Source organism: Kogia breviceps, chromosome 12, assembly GCF_026419965.1.
Source record: "Kogia breviceps isolate mKogBre1 chromosome 12, mKogBre1 haplotype 1, whole genome shotgun sequence".
NCBI lineage: Eukaryota > Metazoa > Chordata > Mammalia > Artiodactyla > Physeteridae > Kogia > Kogia breviceps.
In genome coordinates this window covers 91,577,964-91,597,941 of record NC_081321.1, presented here as the reverse complement: position 1 = coordinate 91,597,941, position 19,978 = coordinate 91,577,964, and the positions used below count along the sequence as shown (strand labels likewise).

The 19,978-nt window shown below is 37.7% G+C and overlaps 1 protein-coding gene across 50 annotated transcripts in view; it reads left to right on the top strand.

The window, feature by feature from the left end:
* RBFOX2 (RNA binding fox-1 homolog 2) overlaps nt 1-19,978 on the top strand; it is a 262,010-nt gene that overhangs the window by 206,291 nt on the left and 35,741 nt on the right. For 28 of the 50 annotated variants that reach the window (XR_010835919.1, XR_010835920.1, XM_067010085.1 and 25 more), the window contains 2 exons: nt 14,492-14,638; nt 17,872-17,925. Coding sequence is in view for 48 of the 50 variants with exons in the window: in XM_067010085.1 (XP_066866186.1) it covers nt 14,492-14,638; nt 17,872-17,925 (201 nt within the window). In the remaining 2 variants the exon portion in view is untranslated. The remainder of the gene's footprint in view (nt 1-14,491; nt 14,639-17,871; nt 17,926-19,978) is intronic. The other 22 variants (XM_067010086.1, XM_059080788.2, XM_067010082.1 and 19 more) reach the window with 1 other exon arrangement.

Genomic DNA, 19,978 nt, shown 5'->3' with positions numbered 1-19,978 from the left:
CTGGGAGTCACCCCTGTGTCTCCAAAGCCTACTAGTCAGCCAGTGATTTGGGCAAAAGTTGTGCTTAAGCATCTGGAGTGTGGAGAGCTTCCACCCTCTGCTGATCTGGTTTTGGGTTGGGAAGTGCATTTCACAGTACAGCCAGTTCTCAAGTATGCCTTGGCTTTTTCTTTCTGTTGGGCCCTCTTATGTCTCCCCCTCCTCATCCACATATTTTCACAGTCAGCCAGGGATGTGAGGAGATCATATCTAGTTATTCTACTATTCTCTCATTTCCAGGATCTTCCCTTCAGATTTCTAGCTGATCCACCACTCACCCCAATCAGACCACAGCCTCAAGCTAGAAGAACTATATTTCCCCATTAGGTTCCCACCAAGTTTGCCACTTTAGCGGACAAGTCTGTGGTTTTCTACTGCGCCCCCCACCCCAGTACCCCAAGTCGAGTCCGCCCCCTCTGGCAGCAAAGCTGCTGGTTTTTGTGGCCCAGCCCTATCCCGATGAGCTCTCCCAGAAGAGCTGAGGATTAGAGGGTGGGGTTAGTGAGTTGGAGTAGGCCCAGGCAGTAAGTTTGTAGACTCCTGCAGGTTTTACCCTAAAGCTCTAGCAGCTTTTCAAGAAACTTCTCTATTTATTATCTGCCTCTGATTGATTTCCAGGACCCTGAAATGACTGACAAGTTTTCTTATTGTTTAGAGGAGAGGATTCACTGACCTGTTCATGCCATCAGAGCGAGAAGTCCCTTCCTTGAATCACTTCATGGTTGTTTGTACTGCACCCCTCCCCACCACTGCCCATGTCTCTTTCTCTTTTTTTCCCTATTGCCACTGTTTCCCATTGTTTCAGATTCCCGGATTATGTGTCTCTAATGACAGTATTAATGGCGAGCTCTGTTCCTTAATATCAATATATACAGTTAAGACTTCGGTTCTTCATCCATATTAGAAACTGTTCATTATATAATTTTGCATTATATTGACCAATTTGAGTTTCTAAAGATGTATTGAAATAAGATTAGGAATCCTTATGAATAGATTGTGAATTTATTAGTGCTGAGGAGAAAATGGAAAATCCTTGAGTTGTGCCTGCAAACAGAACACAAGTTCTGTCATTTTAGGAAGTTGCTAACAATAAAATGGGAAATTATTAGGAAGCTCTGGTTGAAGATACTTCTGATATTTTTAAGTGTATATTTTAATTGTGAGTGTGAATCCACTGCTCTTAAGCCATTTTACCTTTGGAAGTTGTGTGTGGGTGTGTGTTTCTCAGGGGAGGTGGGGTGTGTTTAGAGAGCGATTGAGCAGTAGAGCAGTATATTGTAAAACCTACCTAGATTTGACAACCGTATAAATTATTCTGTTAAACCTTTACCTTCTACTTACATGTTTCGTAAAAAGAGTCTGGTAATTCCTGTAGCCAATTAAATTCAAAAGGTAGATAAGCATTGTTATTTATAAATAAAATCTTAAATTTTTATTACACTTTTCAGTTTAAAGCTTGATTGCACAAACACTATTTTATTGTGGCTCATAAAATAGCTCTTTGTGGTATGTTATTGTTTTTCTACTTGGGGAATTCAAAGTCTTTACTCTCCAGTCTACCACTCTGACTCCCCATCTCCAACTCAGTGAAAGTGATCATGAATAGATGCACTGGTCCTCTGAGCAGATGCTTGTGCATCTTTTCCCGCTCAGTCCAAGTGTTAGCTCGGCTGGGAAGCCCTGCTTAACTTTCCTAGGCAAAGCCAAATTCATGTATCCTTCATTTAGGCTCAGGTAGACTTCTGAGCTGACCACCTTTTGTGGAACTTGCAAGGTGTGATGTTTTTTTGTTCACTTCTGTCTCCCTAACTAAACTGTAAGCTTCTTTTGCATTCCCTGACTTATCATAGTACCTGGCACTTAGTAGTTACTCAGTAAATATTTCTTGGGGAAAAAAATGAAAGAAGTTACAGGTGTGCCATGGGAGGTCTGAGGAGAGAGAAGTGAGCTCCTTGGTGAAGATGGCATTGATCTGGGCCTTGTATTATGAGTGACTAGAATTCAGACATGTTTAGATGGTGGTGGGAAGAATTAGGAAAGTCATTTCTCAAAGGAGAGTTGGAGAGATGGGAAAGATCAAAATGTCTTTGAATAAAAGCATAGGTTTCTGTTTGGGTGAAGCGTGGGTGCTTGGTGGAAACTAGTGGGAAATAGGTGAGAGAACGGTCACTTGAGAGTACAAATTGTGAAGAGCATTTGAATGCCTGGCTGAGAAATTACTTTATTAAAGGTATTTGAGCAGGAAATGGAAGCGAACAGAATTGTGCTTCAGAAGATTAATCTCATGCATGTACAAGATAGTAGAGAAGCAGGAAGACTGGTTAGGAAAGGGTCTTATGTTTGGAGTTGATAATGGGGTTCTGGATTAGGGGTTGCAGTGATTATGTACAGGAGGAAGTGAATTCAAGAGAAATTATGAAGATAGAATAAACAGAATTTGACAGCTGATTGGATGAGTAAAATAAGGAGATCAGAGTCAAAGATTTTTCATCCTTATTGCAATAACTATATCTTGAATAAAATCATTTTACCCCCCAAGTTTCAGTTTCCTCACCTATCAAATGAAGGTAATAATTCCTACCTGATGGAATTGTAGTGAGAATAAATTAGAAAAGCTTTAGAGAGTACTTGTTTAAATAGTTCTTTGAGATAATTGCTTTTACCATCTTTTAAAATCAGTTGTCCTGGTTGATGTCATTTATTTGCGCTTTTTATTATTGTGAGCTGCAGCTGTATTTTAATAGATCTTGTTTATGTTGGATAGTCCCATCTTGTTGATGGAGAGAACAAAAAGAAAAGATTTCTGACATAAAAATGAGAAATAAGCAATGAAATCTGGAGTTTTATTTCCAAAATATATTTTAGAAATTGATTTTAACATTGGGCTAGAAGCTTCTTGTACTCTTAAGATGAGAGCTTGTTTTGACAGTCATTTGGTCCCATAGTGGGCATTAGCAAGAGAGATAGCAGTTAGGCGTCTCCCACCTGGGTCTGCAGAGGCTTGATTATCACTGAGCCTGCCTGCAGAGAAGAAAGGACCTCAGTTCCTGTATGTTTAGATATTTTCCAAATGCCAGCAGGCGTAAATAGCTGAAGTATTTGAAGTAGATAAGCTTTGGTGAGTGATCTTCAGATACAAGATTTATATTTGTGTACATATTCTGCCGACCTATTGGATCATACTTTCCCTGAGGGCAGGAACTATTACTTGCCCTCTTCTTATTACTCCCAATGGTATACAATGGACATTTAGTAAGTGATTTTTGAATGAAAAAAGAAGCTTATAAAGGCAGAGTGAGTTGCTAGTCAGTAACATCTTGAAGTATTTGAACAGAGTTGTTGGTGCATCTAAATTGAGGGAATAGTTGAGTGGTCTGCCGTGCTATATCATAGTCTGCTGTAGATTTTATAGCCCTCCTCATTGGTGGGCCTTTGAGCACACCTCCAAGTAAAGATGACTCAGACCCCCTATTGTTCATCATCCTCAGTTTCTTCTCTTTTTTGTACACCCTTTCTCTGGAGTTGAAGCCAGATTTCCTTGCATTTCTCTACCATCAGAAGATCATTCTAACTGTCCTCCCTTGGAATTACCCACTGACCCTTACCTGAAGATGCCTTGTAGATTGGCGACCCATCAAATGTAGGCAAGAAGTTATACCACTTAACAGTGGGTCCATTTGCCCACACCAGGATTTCTGGAATATAATGGTAAAAATGGGGCCCATATCCTTCTCTCATGTTGTGTATTGTTGGGCAATGTTACTTTCAGCCTGCAGTGTAGGTATGATCATTAGCATTTTCCAGCTCCAGGCTAGAATTAGAGGCCTGGGACAACAGAGGATTCATTCATGCGGTCATCCACTTTTCCAAGAGTTGGAAAAGCTGCCTATGAGCAGCTTGGCAAGTTCACAGCTGGATTGATGAGGAAACTATAGCCTGGTCTGAAATGCAAAAGTTGCTGCAGAAGACCACACTCAGAGCCAGGCATGCATATTTTTATATAGAGAAAATTGCCCTTTGGTTCATGTAAGACTCAAGACACCCTTTCAGCAAATTGTTAATATTGTTAAGTTATGATTATTGCTTCTTCTCTTTTGCATGCCTTCATTTATTTATTTTTATTTACTTATTAACTATTGATTGTTATTACCCATTCTACCCCCACCCCACCCCTCAAAAAAAGAAACTGAAGCTGAAAAGTTCTGAGAATGGTAATACTCTGCTCTACTGGCCCTTGCTGCTCTCCCATGGGTTAGGGTAAGAATAAAGAAGCACTGATGATTAACTTAGCGTGGTTTCTCTCAACCTGTCTACAAGAGTTGTGCATTTTCCGTAAATATTTTGTACTATCTTTTGAAGTTGGTAAACTCTGTTTAGAATCACTGAATTTTAAAGGCAAAAAAGATTTTAGAAATCATCTCACGCTTTCCTTTTACAGCAGAGGTCAGCAGTTTTAAGTGACTTGAACAAGGTTACAGCTAGCTCGAAACAGACCAGGGACTCAGGAAATCTGCTTTAAGTTAAGGGCTTTTTTTTTCTGCTTCCCCATGTAAATTATAAAAAATAAAAGGCATCTCTAGACATGGTCTTAGTTTCCACTTACTCTTCAACTTTAAACCCAAGAACTTCAACTAGAACATACTTACAGATTTCTTTCATTCTGAAGTGTACATTAAAATATTAAAGAATCATTTAGCTAAGTATAAAGTTTTTAAAAATTGAGGTTATTGTCTCTGGTGTTTCTCTATTATATATAATTTTTACATAATTCTGACTCGTGGTTTTAAAAAAATAAGTGACTTGCTGTGGTTTTTGTTAACTGTGATACTGGTTTTTGTTTCCTGGGGTAATGTATGGTAATATTACATATACAAATGATGCCATTTAGAATTCTTTTTTTTTTTTTTTTTTTTTTTTTTTTTTTTTTTTTTTTTTTTTTGCGGTACGTGGGCCTCTCACTGCTGTGGCCTCTCCCATTGCGGAGCACAGGCTCCGGACGCGCAGGCTCAGTGGCCACGGCTCACGGGTCCAGCCGCTCCGCGGCACGTGGGATCCTCCCGGACCGGGGCACGAACCCGCGTCCCCTGCATCGGCAGGCGGACTCCCAACCACTGCGCCACCAGGGAAGCCCTAGAATTCTTTTTTATAACACTTTTACCCACTGAGAAAATAGAACTAGATACTTTCTGAAGAAAATTGAGTTACTAGTTTATTGGGAAAATGTTAGCTGACATTTAAATGCCCAAACAAGACTAGATTCTCAGAATTTGACTTGTAGCAATATTCAAATACATAGAAGAAATACTCAAGCATTTCTCTTTAAAATAACTAAATCTAAACGTACTTTTGCCCAAGTAAGGAATTGTTCTACATAAATGTAAATTCAATTTTTTATGCCCCCAAAATTGTGTTTGGTGTTAGCACTGCAAAAAATAATTTTATATGCATAGGTATTCTTGGTATGTTATTTTAGCACTGTGAAATTACCCTGATTTTCAGTAACTAAGTATATAAGCCAAGATTTCACTTTTTAGAAAGATATTCTATCATGTTAGGAGTACTCTTTAAGAAGGAATTCATAAGATCTAATTCCACCAGTTTTAACCCAGTTTATACTCCATTATAAACATTTATAAAATTGCTTTAAATTTTAGATGCTAACAAGTCTAGCTGATGTATCTTCATGGATTGTAATACCAAATTTTTCTTTAAGGCACTGTTAAACGACATAATGAAAAGTATCCCAACTTACTTTCTAAAATATTATCAGGAGAGACTGAATTTTTTTAAAGCTGTTTTTTAAAAACTGTTTATGTAATATTGTGGTTAGGGCGCTTGAGCTATGAGACTGAGTTAGGTTTAGCTCCAAGCTCCTTCCATTTGCTAAATGTATAACCCTGAGAGAATTACAACTAATGCTTATTTTCCTCACCTGTAAAACTGGTGATACTATTTCCTAACTCATAGGGTTGTTCATAGGATTAAATGAGAAAATGTACAGCAAGTACTTTGTATAATGCCTGGCACATAACAAATGTTCAATAAATATTAGCTATAATTCTATTGGTATATAATTATTTCATTTCAAAGAAGGTGTTATAGGCAGTTCTTAAGTTAAAATAATACAAATTAACAGGCTGTCCAATTATATATCTCTTTTCTCTTTTGCCATTTTTTTCCCTCATACTCTTGGGAGCTTGTGCTCTAAGGGCCATTCTGATAAAAGCAGTATTTTTCAAAGTGAATTTTATATTTTGATCCACAAAAATGAATGAATGAGTGAATGAATGAATGATATATATAATATATGTTTAGGGAGAAAGGTGAGTTTTCTGTCTTCAGAATTCACAGGAAACCTTTTAACTTTGTTTAGTCCAGTATTTCCCAAATTTATTTGACCATGAAACTCATTTTCTACAAAATACCAGTTAACATCCTGCAGAACTGTCATTCTACCCTTTGGGAAGTATTGCTCTATGATTTTTGAAGCATGTGTACACACACGTATCCTTTAAATGTACTTAAAGCTATTTTGGGCAATGACCTTTCCATTAGATTTTCTCGGGTATAAAATACATCAGTCTTATTTAATACAAGTTTGAATCATTCAAAATGGAAATAGTGTGATATCAAAAAATTAATGACACTTCACTTTTGTGCAGATTTTAAACTGTTAACAAAATTCAACTGAGTAAATTTAAAAGCTCTAGTTGGCTTTATTCAGTGATTCATGAATTTGGTGGCATCCAATCTAGCCAGATAGAAAGGAGCTCTGAGTATAATTGTCGTTATATGCAGATAACATGATATAGAAAACCCTAAAGACTCCACACAGAAACTATTAGACCTGATAAATGAATTCAGCAAGGTAGCAGGATACAAGATTAACATTGCATTTCTTTCTTTACACTAGCAATGAAATATCAGAAAGGGAAAGTAAAAAAACAATCCCTTTAAAATCACATCAAAAAATAAATAAAATAAAATAAAATACTTAGGAATAAACCTGACAAGGAGGTGAAAGAATATGCTGAGAACTATAAAATGTTAATAAAGGAAATTGAAGATGATTCAAAGAAATGGAAAGATATCCCATGCCCTTGGATTGGAAGAATTAATATTGTTAAAATGGCCGTCCTACCCAAAACAATCTACAGATTTAATTCAATCCCTATCAAATTACTCATGACATTTTTCACAAAACTAGAACAAGTAATCCTAAAATTTATATGGAACTATAAAAGACCCAGAATTTCCAAAGCAATCCTGAGGAAAAAGAACAAAGCTGGAGGCATAACCCTCTCAGACTTCAGACAATACTACAAAGCTACAGTAATCAGAACAGTCTGGTACTGGCACAAAAGCAGACAGATGGATCAATGGCACAGAATAGAGACCCCAAAATAAATCCACACACCTACTGTCAATTACTCTTCAACAAAGGGGACAAGAACATACAATGGAGAAAAGACAGTCTCTTCAGCAAGTGGTGTTGGGAAAGCTGGACAGCCACATGTAAATCAATGAAGATGGAACACTCCCTCACACCCTCCACAAAAGTAAACTTAAAATGGCTTAAAGACTTAAATATAAGACATAACATCATAAAACTCCTAAAAGAGAACATAGGCAAAACATTCTCTGACATAAATCATAGTAATGTTTTCTTAGGTCAGTCTCCCAAGGCAATAGAAATAAAAGCAAAAGTAAACAAATGGGACCTAATCAAACTTACAAGCTTTTATACAGCAAAGGAAACCAAAACAAAATGAAAAGACAGCCTGTGGACTGGGAGAGAATATTTGCAGCAATGCAACTGACAAGGGTATAATTTCCAAAATATACAAACAGCTCATACAACTCAACAGCAAAAAAAACAACCAAATCAAAAAATGGGCAGAAGACCTAAATAGGCATTTCTACAAAGAAGACATACAGATAGATGGTCAATAGGCACATGAAAAGATGCTCAACTTTGCTAATTATTAGAAAAATGCAAATCAAAACAACAATGAGGGGACTTCCCTTGTGGTCCAGTGGTAAAGAGCCTGCCTTCTAGTGCAGGGGACAAGGGTTCGATTCCCTGGTCAGGGAACTAAACTCCCACATGCTGCGGGGCAACTAATCCCATGTGCCACAACTGCTGAACTCGAGTGCCTCAACTAGGGAGCCCGCGTGCCGCAAACTACAGAGCACACACACTCTGGAGCCCACACACCACAACTAGAGAAGGGAAAACCCACAAGTCACAACTATAAGAAGCCCACTCACTGCAACGAAGAGCCTGTACTCTGCAACGAAAGATCCCATGTGCCGCAACGGAGATCCCACGTGCCACAACTAAGACCCAATGCAGCCATGAAAATAAGATATATTTTTTTAAAAAAACAATGAGGTATCACCTCACATCAGTCAGAATGGCCATCATTAAAAAGTCTACAAATAATAAATGCTGGAGAGGGTGTGGGGAAGGGGGGACCTCCTACATTGTTGGTGGGAATGTACATCAGTGCAGCCACTATGGATAACACTATGGAGGTTCCTTAAGAAACTAAAAATAGAGTTGCCATATGATCCAGCTGTCCCACTCGTGGGCATATGTCTGGAGAAAACTGTAATTCAATGTTCACAGCACCCCAATGTTCATAGCAGCGCTATTTATAATAACCAAGACATGGAAGCACACTAAATGTCCATCAACAGATGAATGGATAAAGAAGATGTGGCACATGTATACAATGGAATACTACTCAGCCATTAAAAAAGAATGAAATAATGCCATTTGCAGCAACGTGAATAGACTTAGAGATTATCATACTAAGTGAAGTAAGTCAGAAAGAGAAAGACAAATATAATATATCACTTATGTGGAATCTAAAATATGATACAGATGAACTTATTTACAAAACAGAAACACTCAGACATAAAAAACAAATTTATGGTTATCAAAGGGGGAAAGGGAGGGGATAAATTAGGAGTTCGGGATTAGAAGATACAAACTACTATATATAAAATAGATAGACAACAGTATGTGTATATATATATATATATATATATATATATATATATATATATATATATATATATATATAACTGAATCACTTTGCTGTGTACCAGAAAGTAACCCAATATTGTAAATCAACTAAACTTCAATTGGAAGGAAGGAAGAAAGAAAGAAGTTCTGAAAAGCTGTACAGGATGAGATTTTATAGGCAGAGGGAACAGGAACAAGGAGGTTATACTGGGCATTTGCTGATTGGTTAAAGCATTTCCTTATATGGAGCAAAGAAAAATCTTGGAGTCTTGGGTCAGGTAACTTCTGCTGAGTAGACAACTTAATTGGTTGACCTAGGCCTTTCTTTTCTGGGAGGGCAGAGCATAGAAACTTAAGGTTTGGTTTGCTGACATGGGGATTTGCATGAGCAACTTCATCTTGAGTCTAATGTGATCCCTTTAAGAAAACCAATATGAATCTAACCAAATAAGAACTCTGTTAACAATTGCTTAATTTCAAATCTATATGAATTGTGTGGCAGTTCACGTGGCAGCTCTACTTTTAGCAATTAATAGAAATATCTATTATCTTTGATAAGTTTGGTCTTAAACTTTGCAGCTTTTACAACCATGCCCCTTGCACTATATGTGACTGATTTATAAAATCTTGAGAATATCTAATTCATCCTATGAGGAGGATTCACTTACACCTTGACTGAAGGCCAATCCCCTATCCAAAAGAAATTGAACCCAACTAGGAATCATTTATATTTTTGTTCGTAAAACAATGAGCTCTTAAGGGAAAATGCTGCAAGGAGATGAAACTTTGTGACTGGCCTTTTGCAAGTAAAAAAGATTTACAAATTAAACTATTTCTAGTTTGGGAATACATAATAGGACTATTAGATTAAATGTGGTTTTTTTTTTTTTCTTCACCATGCCAACAGTTTGAAACAGATGGGCTTTTCAGCCCATTTCTGACTTTTATAAGTGGTCTGACCCACATATTGAATATGAACAAAAGTATTTGTCTACAATTGTGCCTGTATATAGTCTTAAAGCAACTAAACATTCTGTGTTCTAATATTCTGTAGGGCTTAGAATCTGACATCCCAAAATTCTTTTTTTAAAACTCTGTGTTTTGAAATAGTTTTAGATTTACAGTAAAGTTGCAAAAGGAGTACAGAAAGTTTCTCCATATTCTTTACCTAACTTCTTCTGATGTGAACATCTTACGTTGGTATAGTACAATTTTCAGAACCCGGCAATAAGAAGTGTTGGTACAATATTATTAAGTAAAATATAGACCTTATTCAGTCACCAGTTTTCTGTTCTGAATCCAGTCCAGGATCCCACATTGCACTTAGTTGTCATGTCTCCTTATCCCAAAATATTTTAATCATCCTCAGCTTATATCTAAAGTAGTTCTAGGCTCTGAAGAACAGAGAAAGGAAAAAATCTTGTATTTATAGATTTGCTGTAAGATGATTACCATGTCTCATTTCTGAGGTCTCTGCTTGTTCTACCTCAGCCTTTCATGTATGCATTGGAGAAGGGCTATACTGCAGGCTCTTCCTTCTTGAGACACTAAGGTTATTTTTGAAAGCGAGCCTTGTTTCCCAAAATATTTTATACAAGTCAACTCAAAACAAATATAGGCTGTGTTGACCTATTTTGCTGCCTTCATTAAAATATGTGCATATAGTATTATAAGATTTTATTAAACACTTGTTTCAGGTTACTTTTGAATACATCCATCTGATTTTGCTTCCTCTAAAAGTACAATAAATGGTGGTTGTGTCTGTGTGTTTTTAGGAATATAAAAAATAAGAACAGGAGAATTAATCATTTTGGAAGCTAGAAAGCAGATGGCCAATTAGTAACTAACTCAGCAGACCCAAATGAGTTTATCCCTAAGCCGGTAGTGGGAGAAAGCTGAGAAATGATTCAGTTTATACCACAAAAATTTGAATTTCAAAAACATGACTCCAGGGACTTCCCTGGTGGTCCAGTGGTTAAGACTCCGCCCTTACCCTGCAGGGGGCACGGATTCTATCCCTGGTCAGGGAACTAAGATCCCACATGCTACATGGCAAAAATAATAATAATATAACCAAAAAATAAAATTTTTTTTAAAAACAGTTTTCTCAGAAACACAGCTCCAGTTAGATTTGGGAAACTCTCCTCTAGATAATCTAACTCAAGAGGAAGGACTTAAAGATGCATGAGTCGGGGGTTCCCCACGAAATTGCTTACCTAACTGAACCTAGAATGAATCACAAAGTCATCAAGCCTCTCTATCCCACCCACTCAGAACTTGCAGACAGTTTTTAGCTACTTTCCCCACCTCAATTCTTAGTTATGAACACGACAACCAAGGATTACTAGATACCTGGGGAAAACCTACACCATGGAAAATAGAGAATAAAAACTAACAAACAAAAAGAGAAATTTGGAAGAAAAGGAACCCCTTTCTCCTCAGAAATTACCAAAACAATAATTTATATCCTCAAAGAGATAAGAGAAGGTATTGCATCCACTAAACAAGAATGAAATGCTAGTTTTTGTTTGTTTGTTTGTTTTATTTTTGGCTGCATTGGGTCTTCGTTGCTGCACATGGACTTTCTCTAGTTGCGGCGAGCGGGGTTTACTCTTCCTTGCGGTGCGCAGGCTTCTCATTGCAGTGGCATCTCTTGTCACGGAGCACAGGCTCTAGGTGCGCGGGCTTCAGTAGTTGTGGCACGCGGGCTCAGTAGTTGTGGCTCGTGGGCTCTAGAGCACAGGCTCAGTAGTTGTGGCACACAGGCTTAGTTGCTCTGCGGCATGTCGGATCTTCCCAGACCAGGGATAGAACCTGTGTCCCCTGCACTGGCAGCCGGATTCTTAACCACTGTGCCACCAGGGAGGTCCCTGAATTGCTAGTTTAAAAGGTGAGGGGAATGGGGGGTTCAGAGAAGAAAAATGAGCCCTTGAAATTAAAAACATGTCAACAAAATGAAAAAACTTCATTGGAAGGTTGAAAGATGAGATGGAAGAAAAAGAGCTCTCCAGTCTCTTATCCACAATTCCAAAATCTGTAAAGTTCTGAAAGTCAATAATTTTTTCATAAGTTTGCAGCAAAACTCACAACATATGTGAACAGGTGGCTGCTGAGCCTGCCACCTCACATACCCTTTTACAGACTACATAGTCTACATATATAAGCTATATATAAAACTATGGTTTGGAGCTAGAATCGGTCTTTTTAACTTTTCTCTGAGTGATAACACTGTCATCCTTCAGATCAGATCTGGTGATTTTAAAGTTTGATTGAAGAAAGAGCTTTATGTGATCCAGCTGTGAGATGTGAGAGGCAAGTTGGAAGGTGCTCGAATGAGCATCAGTTGTAATCGATGCTTGTGCTCGTTGCTTTGGTGTCCATGATGCTGCTTTTTAGTAACTTAGTGAGTTTCCTCTTTGAATGGAATGTGTTTTGTTTAGTCTTCATTGTGCCCAGATTGAGGATTGAAAACCTTACACTGTCGCAGAACATGGCTTTGCAGCTCTTTCCTTTCCTGCTATTTTTGTACCATGTGAATAATCGCACAGTGAGGCCATCTGTGAGGCCTGAATGGAAGGAGATAAAAGCGGCCATCCCTTAGATTGACACTTGAAAAGCTGGTATACCTTTGGAGTTCATTCCTGTTTATCCTTTATATGTTAAAGTCTCAAACTTCATTTCAACATGGTTCAAACATCTCTGAGCCAAAGGTATCTCTGGTTCAGTTTCTTTTAGCTGAACACTGGGTCAGAGTAGGGGGATCCATTCCGTGTCACCCAGAATCTGCTAGAGGGACTCAGTTCTCATTCAATTGAGATAATAAGAACAGCAAGTTCCACTCCTGTTTTGAAAGTGTGTTGGTTTCATCGTCTCAATGAGCCATCCAGTTTGGCATGTGCTTCACAGGGAATAGTAAAAACATAAGGTTCTTAAATTGTCAAATTAATACTTCAAAGTAAATGGTTTTTGAATGCCTACAATTTATCACACCTGTTAGGTATTTGTCAAAAGTATTTCTCAACTAGCAATTTTTTGAGGACTTACTGAAAAGTAATTAACACATGCCTGGGACATTGCAAAAGAGATTCATGATTAAAAATGCACACCCGGGCTTCCCTGGTGGCGCTGTGATTGAGAGTCCGCCTGCCAATGTGGGGGACACGGGTTCGTGCCCTGGTCCGGGAAGATTCCACATGCCGCGGAGCGGCTGGGCCCGTGAGCCATGGCCGCTGAGCCTGTGCGTCCGTCCGGAGCCTGTGCTCCGCAGCGGGAGAGGCCGCAACAGTGAGAGGCCCGCAAAAAAAAAAAAAAAAAAAAAATGCACACCCACACTCACCTATGTTCTTTCACTATGGATATATACAAATCTAGCATTTATGGGTATGTAGTAGATTAGGCAGGGTCGCTTCAAGCCTTTCCCAACAGATTTTTCTAAATGCAACTTTGCTCTGGGCTACAGCAGGGTAGATTCCCTCTGCTGAAGTAGGAGGAATCGCATAAATTAGGGAAGAGGGTACAGATTGTTTTCAGAGTAAGAAGCTTCTTCAGTTTTTGAGCAAAGGGCCCTTTGTCACTAGGTGTCTCCTCTTCATAAATAATATTACAGTACTTTGGTAACCCAGTAGTCATAAACCCTGGAACTAATAGAGGGAATGAAATATAAAAATATTCCCTTATTTCCTGAAATGATAGACAAGAAATACTGGTATCTCCACAAGTAGGTATTATACCACAGACTCTTTATTTTCAAAATGGAAAGATCTCAAAAATAGGAACTTCTCAAAGAATCTAAGGACAAAGTACTATTTTTATTTTTTTAATTTATCATTATTTTATTTATTTGTTTGTTTATTTATGGCTGTGTTGGATCTTCGGTGCTGCACGCAGGCTTTCTCTGGTTGCGGTGAGCAGGGGACTACTCTTCGTTGCAGTGCGTGGGCTTCTTATTGTAGTGGCGGAGCACAGGCTCTAGGCACACGGGCTTCAGTAGTTGTGGCACACAGGCTCAGTAGTTGTGGCGCACGGGCTTAGTTGCCCCATGGCATGTGGGATCTTAGTTCCCTGACCAGGGATTGAACCCACGTCCCCTGCATTGTAAGGTGGATTCTTTACCACTGGACCACCAGGGAAGTTCCTCTCCATGTGATCTTGAGCAAGTCACTTAGTGTTTCTAGTATCTCCCACTTTACTAACGTACTGTAAATATGCAAAAGACCTAAATTTTTTGGTAAACTATAGCATTTTGAACACAGATAACATCTTAGGTTTTTTTCTGTTTGAAAGGACAGCTGTAATTTTATTTAAAGACACACTGTTTGAGAATGATTTGGGTGGGGGAGGACTTCAATTATTTTATGTAATTCTTGTGAAATAATTGTATTTATTTTTTCCCTTAATGTTGTTTATTTCTTTGCTTAGCAGACAGAAGGGGGCGCACAGACAGAAGGCCAGCAGTCACAGACGCAAAGTAGTGAAAATTCAGAGAGTAAATCTACCCCTAAACGCCTGCATGTCTCTAATATTCCTTTCCGCTTCCGGGATCCTGACCTCCGGCAGATGTTTGGGGTAAGTCTCTGAAGTCCTTTTATGGTTTTACAATGAAAATATATTTTAACTCACCAGATGTATTATTAGTCATTACTACTTTAGGATAAAACTACAAGTATGTTGAGAAAGATCCTGAGGTAAATCATTATTTTCATTAGCCTTTAGAAACTTTCCCATCACCTGGCCTATTCTAGACATTATCCTTGCAAATTCTCACATACATAAGATGACTCCACAACCCAGTTTGCCTGGGACTGAGGGGTTTCTTAGGACGTTCAGAAAACCCAAGCGCTGAAATCAGGACAAGACAGTAGTCCCTGCCTTTCAAAGGGTTATGAATTAAGTGAAATAATATCTGTGATCTAAAATCAGGTATAGGGGGTTAGTTTGCTGCCTGGCATGTTCTTCCAGCTGTTTACTTCCTCCCAGAATCGCTGTCATGAAAACGAAGTATAATAGCAAATATTTAAGTTACTCAGAAATGAATGGCTACTGAGAATCTTAATTCTTTTTTGGGGCTAAGGTGTTGTTGCCTGTTTTAATTTGATCAAACACTTAATTTTAACTAGGAGTAAGAAATAATTGATTTTTGTTTTAGTTATTTAGATAGCCGCCTAATGCTTTGTCAGAAAAACAAATGCCCTTCTTTAAGTCTCGGTTGTGGCCACTTCATGGTGACAAGACCCTGGAGCAGAGTTCTGTCACTTACAGCTGACTTCCTGGATGTGTTTTCTACACCAAAGGCAAGGCCAGGGTTGAGATTTAATGATATTTTTGAAGCACTGGAAGAGCTTTTCGACATGAAATGGTAGCCAGCTATTCTCCAGCTCTACAGAAAAGAGAGCAACAGAAAATATAAAGGGCAACATAAAGAATTTAGGTTATGGGACTTCCCTGGTGGCACAGTGGTTAGGAATCCATCTGCCAGTGCAGGGCACACGGGTTCGAGCCCTGGTCCGGAAAGATCCCACATGCTGTGGAGCAACTGAGCCTGTGCGCCACAGCTGCTGAGCCTGTGCTCTGGAGCCCGCGAGCCACAACTACTGAGCCCACGTGCCACAACTACGGAAGCCCGCGTACCTAGAGCCCATGCTCCACAACAAGAGAAGCCACCGCAATGAGAAGCCTGCGCACCGCAACGAAGAGTAGCCCCCGCTCGCCGCAACTAGAGAAAACCCACACGTAGCAACGAAGACCCAACGCAGCCAAAAATAATAAATAAATTTAAAAAGAAAAAAGAATTTAGGTTACGTTTAAGAAGAAACTTCCCAGGGGTATGAGTTACTAGGTTCTCTACTGAATTATCAGAGATAATATGGAACATAAATCTCTGAAGGTCTGTGAAAATGGAATGCATCCTCATCTGTCAGAAGTGTTTTCCCTGTTGAGGCAGAAAAACAGTGTCCACTAAAGATCTGCCTAGGCCAGTTGTCAGTAATTTCTTGAAATGTATAAGCCCTTCTCATAAGACACTAAGTGCAAAAATAAAATAAAATGTTCATTGCAGGAGATACCTGGTTGCTGTCTTCTTCCACATAGTTAGTACCTATCAGTATTTAGAAGGACAGTAGCATTGGTAAAGAGCAGAGATAACCATGTTCTATTTTATTTCCATTTTATTACCTCTGCAAACTTGTTGAGTACCTTCTTTTAGTCTCATTTTCCTTAACCAGTTCTTCCTCTGGAAGTTTATTATAAAGATGAATTAGAAAATGTAAAAGAAAACAAACTCTAAAATACCATACAAATTGCAGTTTTTTGGATAGACATAGAAATAAAGTAAAATGCTCTCCTTCCTAAAATAAGACATTTTCCTCTTCCCTTGATTTTTCTGATTTTCTATTAAATGGTGAAACTGGAATCAAGTCCAGAAGTCTTACTCTAGAAAACTTAGGCTCTTAATACATGTTTTTTTGATAAAGATAGTAATGATTCAACCCAATAAGAAAACATGATCTCTGTTTTGTTCTTTTCCTTTTTTAGTTTCTTCACGTTTCCCAAAGTCTAGTTTGAAATCCAAGTGAAATAGATAATTGGGTCTGTGAGTCTAGTTCTCAAAGGGAAATGTGAGCCAAAAAGATATTGGAGATTTACTGCACATTCCCTCACTTCAGTTCATTCAGGTATTGATTAAAACAGGTAGTTTTATCACCTTATATATACATCTCCTCCAAATAACTACTGTGTTTTTTGTATGCCCCTCTCATCAGCTATTTAGCTACCTAGCAATAGAGTTATTTAGGTGTTGTGTTTTTAGCTTTGTTTGATATTCCAAATGTAAAAATATTTAACTAATTTCTAAACAAAGTTATTATTTTAAATATTCTAGATGATGTTTATTGCAGAAATATTGAAGTGGCAAATAAATATCGATAGAATCATCCATAATGTCCATGAATGTTTGGTATGCTGGAAAATAGTGTGTAGCCTATAGAGATAACACAGACATATATTTATTGATTTGGAAAGTTATTCATAGTATATTAAGTTTAAGAAAATTAAACACACACACACACACGCGCGCACACACGCACACACACACGCGCGCGCACACACACACACACACACACACACACACACATACACGCCTAAGGAAAAGCTGGGAAGGCTGTGCACCAAAATGTTAAGATGTTGGGATTGCAGATGATCTTCATTTTTTGTTTTCCCTTTTCCTTTTTGTTTATCTATATTTTCTGTATTTTTTCCAGTAAATGTGGTTTACGTTTATTAATTTAAAAAAAAAAAAAAAAGGAAGGACTTCCCTGTTGGTCCAATAGTTAAGACTTGGAGCTTCCACTGCAGGGGTCATGGGTTCGATCCCTGGTCAGTAAGATCCTGCCTGCCGTGAGAGGTGCGGCCCAAAAAAACAAGAAAGGGAAGAAAAACAGCCATCAATAGTATATCTTTCTACTTACGATTCCAAAAGTTAGAGGTGTAGTTAGGAAAACCCCCCAGTTCTTGTCCATGTGAAGAAGCATGTAATACAGTGACGCTGTGAATAACTTCTGAAAACAGCTTCCACTATAAAGAGGTGGATAATGCATGAGTGAGTGAATTAAAAAAGGAAAAATTATCAGCTCAATGATGAGGAAAAATCAACAACTGATATTGGGACCTACCAACAATTAGAAACGTGAATGTTAAATAAGTAGTTTAAAGAAAAAAAACCACCTCTTCCTCTTTCAGAAGAAAGTAAAGTATATGGATAAAAAGCTGAACATGAGTAAATGTTTTTATTTTTCTCTCTGCAGCAGTTTGGCAAAATCCTAGATGTAGAAATAATCTTTAATGAACGTGGCTCTAAGGTAAGCTCCATTTCAGTGTTGTGTGCTTGGTTTCTTTTAGTTTTGTTTTATTTAAAATAGTAAATAGTCAGAAAACTTAAGCTGTTTTTCAAGCCTGCAAAAAGTATCCCAATGATCTAGCTTGATTAGATTACCTCTAAACATAAGCCACTGCGTGGCCAAATTTTTCCTAAATCTTAAATTGGGAGAGTGATGGTATAGAAATGAGAGAGGTTTGAGGGGAGAGTGTGGCCCTAAGGAAGAAAGGCTGTAGGAGATGTCAGTCCTTTCTCAGATTTAAATTTGGCCTAAGCTTCTTATTGTAAAGGACGAGAGAGAAGACTGGGAAAAAGTGAAATTCTGTGAGAATTCTAGTCTGAATTCTACCAGAACAGTTCAGGTTTTAAAAATCGGACTTCAAAATGACATACTTAGAACAAATATATATTTCAGTTTTTCAGTTGACTTGTTCTCTCTGTTCAGTAAATTCTGACAAAGCTTGAAAACAGGGAGTAGTGACTCAGGTATTCACTGTGGATGTCCTCCTTTTAGTTATACCCAGATAGGCAAGCTTCAGGACTGAGAGTCACTTCAATTATAAAGACAGTGAGTTGGGGTTTTTTTGCATGAGGATGAACATAATAATTTACTGTTTTAAATTCCCAATCTGTATGGTTTAGAATTTTTATGCACTAAAATAAGCAGCAGTGCTGTTAGGAATGAAGGAATTGTAAAGTCTTACAATGGTGTTGTGCAAAAATATTTGATAAACTGAATTTCAGAAAGTTTTATTTGAGAGTTTTCTTCTTCCTCAACAAACGGAATACACTCCACAGACACAATCAGCGGTGGGCAGGCTTGTAAATATTTACCTTGCTATGTTCAGTTCTACTTGCATTTTTAGGTTAGACCAGATTTTGAAATGAATTTTCATTTGGTCATCCCTACTGAACTTTGAAAATAGCCCTTGGCTATGATTAAATCTCTAAGAATGTAATTTGAGAAAAGCGAAATAAAGTAAATAAATAAGCTAATATTTACCTCTCTTAATTTCCTACTCCAAATTCACCATACTTTGGGAACTAATAACATATCTACAGAGTTACAGATACTTCCTGCCCCCATCTATACTAATACAAATGTTTGTGCTTTCCTAATGCTTCTGTTTATTATTCCCTTCCTTTATAGAATGCATCAACACTAAAAATGTTTAATTCTGACTGTAATAATTATTTGTTAATTATTAAAGAGGTAATTATACTCTAAGCTTTCAGTTTTCAGTTAAAACAAAAAAAGATTAATTATGCCTATACAGAACTTTCTCCAGCACTTAACTTGGTAAGTATTCTTAAAGTGAAATCTATTCAAACTGTAACCAGTAAAACTGTTTATACTTGTAATTTCCTCACAGTGGATATCTATTCTTTTGTTGTATAGTTTGCTGTTATTTTTGTGTGAACTTTTTAGATACAAGGTAGAAAAATGACAATGGTTTAGAGATGAGAAGCACATGAATGTGAAATAAATACATGAAGATTATTGACCACACTGTTTATCTGAACCAGTAGTTTAAATATTTTTGGTTTTAAGTGTTTGCACTTAAAACATTCTTAGCTAGACTAACAACTGGAAGCCCAATAAAATTCTATCAGGCATTGAGGACTTTGCTCCTTACCAAGAAAATAATTTGATTGAATTCTTGTGAAGCAAAGGAAATTGATCTTTCTAAGGCTTCTTTCATTGACTTCAAGGATTTGCCTACTACCAAAAAATTTTTAATTTACCCAATTCAATTGCTCCTCCCCTGTAATTTTCATTTTAAAGTGACACAAGCCTTCTTTTTCTCTTTGGGGAATCTAAAAGTATATGCTGCCTCTCTCAGCTTGATGCTGTGTCCTCACTGCCCTTTTATCTTTGGGCTGCTGAAGGGTAGACAGACTGTGTACTAATTGGAAAATGTTTTTAAAACAAAGCAGAGTTCAGAATTGTCTTGGACCTGCCTTCTAGAACTGATACAAAAACCTGTCTTCATCCTTTGCCCTTCTTAACTGCTACCTAAAGTTCTTAGCTGGAA